Raw genomic sequence first — 1,434 nt, 5'->3', positions numbered from 1 at the left:
GGCGCGACGCTCGACGGCCAGGGCGCCAAGTACTGGGACGGCAAGGGCGGCAACGGCGGCGTCGACAAGCCCAAGTTCTTCAAGTCGTCCAAGCTCGCCGACTCGACCATCAAGGGCTTCAAGCTCCTCAACACGCCCGTCCACGCCTTCTCGATCAACACGGTCACCAACTCCAAGTATCTCGACATTACGATCGACAACAAGCTCGGCGACACCAAGGGCGGCCACAACACGGACGCTTTTGACGTCGGCAGCTCGACAGGTATCTTGATCTCGGGCGCGATCGTCTACAACCAGGACGACTGTCTCGCCGTCAACTCGGGTACTGGCATCACCTTTACCAACGGCTTTTGCAGCGGCGGCCACGGTCTCTCGATCGGGTCGGTTGGCGGTCGCTCCAACAACATCGTCAAGGACGTGACCATCTCCAACTCCAAGATCGTCAACAGCGACAACGGTGTGCGCATTAAGACGGTCTCGGGCGCCAAGGGGTCGGTCTCGGGCATCACGTACTCCAACATCCAGCTCGAAAACATCGGCAAGTACGGCATCGTCATCGAGCAGGACTACCTCAACGGCGGCCCGACGGGCAAGCCCACCAACGGCGTCCCGATCACCAACGTCACGCTCAACAAGATCACGGGCTCCGTCTCTGCCAAGGCCACCAACACGTACATTTTGTGTGCGCAGGGCGCGTGCAGCAACTGGAAGTGGACCGGCGTCGCGGTCACCGGCGGCAAGGCCTCGACCAAGTGCTCGCACATCCCGGCCGGCTCCAACGCCAAGTGCTAAGTCGATATTGTGTCTGGTTTTCCGTCTGCATCCAGTTGGGCGTCCACGCTGAGCTTTCTCGAGTAATGCATTTCCATGCACATTGAAAATGACTTCGGTTGAGTTTGTTCGTTTGATGGGTTTAGTGGGGTGGCATGGCTATCGTCGATGCTTTGCAAGAACGTGTGCTGGACGAGTGATTGGGAGCAAGCTTGCGCTATTGTTGTTTAGCCTCTTGGCTTGGGCGGTGGAGAATGGATGGTTACGAGAGTTTGCAATTGAAACGGCTAGGGGTGGAATGATGTGTGCATACAAGAACCGCCGACGGTTTCGAGCGTGCTAGTATGAGTATCCCATTTTATGTAATCGTTTATTTGGTCTCGAGTATCGTTATCGTAGTGGCATAACTTTACTCGTCTGTGTACTTGGTCGAGACTGGTCAAGGCTTCAATTCATCGAAATTAGAAGTTGTAAAATGTACTAGTACATGAATTGGATTTCAATCAATGCGTTACAGCGACATAAAAGACCGCTCGAGCTTACTCGCAGTAATGCGGCGTCGACGTTGGCGTCGGTCGGCTTGTCGGCGTCGTCGGGCCGGGCGTGGGCTGCGACGAAGGCATCGGAGTGGTCGGGCCAGGCGTCGGCTTGGACGACGGGGTC

General features: G+C 56.4%; 1 protein-coding gene across 1 annotated transcript in view; it reads left to right on the top strand.

The window, feature by feature from the left end:
- SPRG_22204 (hypothetical protein) overlaps window positions 1-792 on the top strand; it is a gene marked incomplete at both ends in the record, with an annotated part of 1,086 nt that extends 294 nt beyond the window's left edge. The window contains one exon of the mRNA XM_012347027.1: window positions 22-792. Within this exon, the coding sequence (XP_012202417.1) occupies window positions 22-792 (771 nt within the window). The remainder of the gene's footprint in view (window positions 1-21) is intronic.
- Between the last annotated feature and the right edge of the window lie 642 nt (window positions 793-1,434).

This window comes from Saprolegnia parasitica (genome assembly GCF_000151545.1).
Source record: "Saprolegnia parasitica CBS 223.65 unplaced genomic scaffold supercont2.32, whole genome shotgun sequence".
NCBI classification, from domain to species: domain Eukaryota; phylum Oomycota; class Saprolegniomycetes; order Saprolegniales; family Saprolegniaceae; genus Saprolegnia; species Saprolegnia parasitica.
This window is presented reverse-complemented; position numbering and strand designations above follow the sequence as displayed.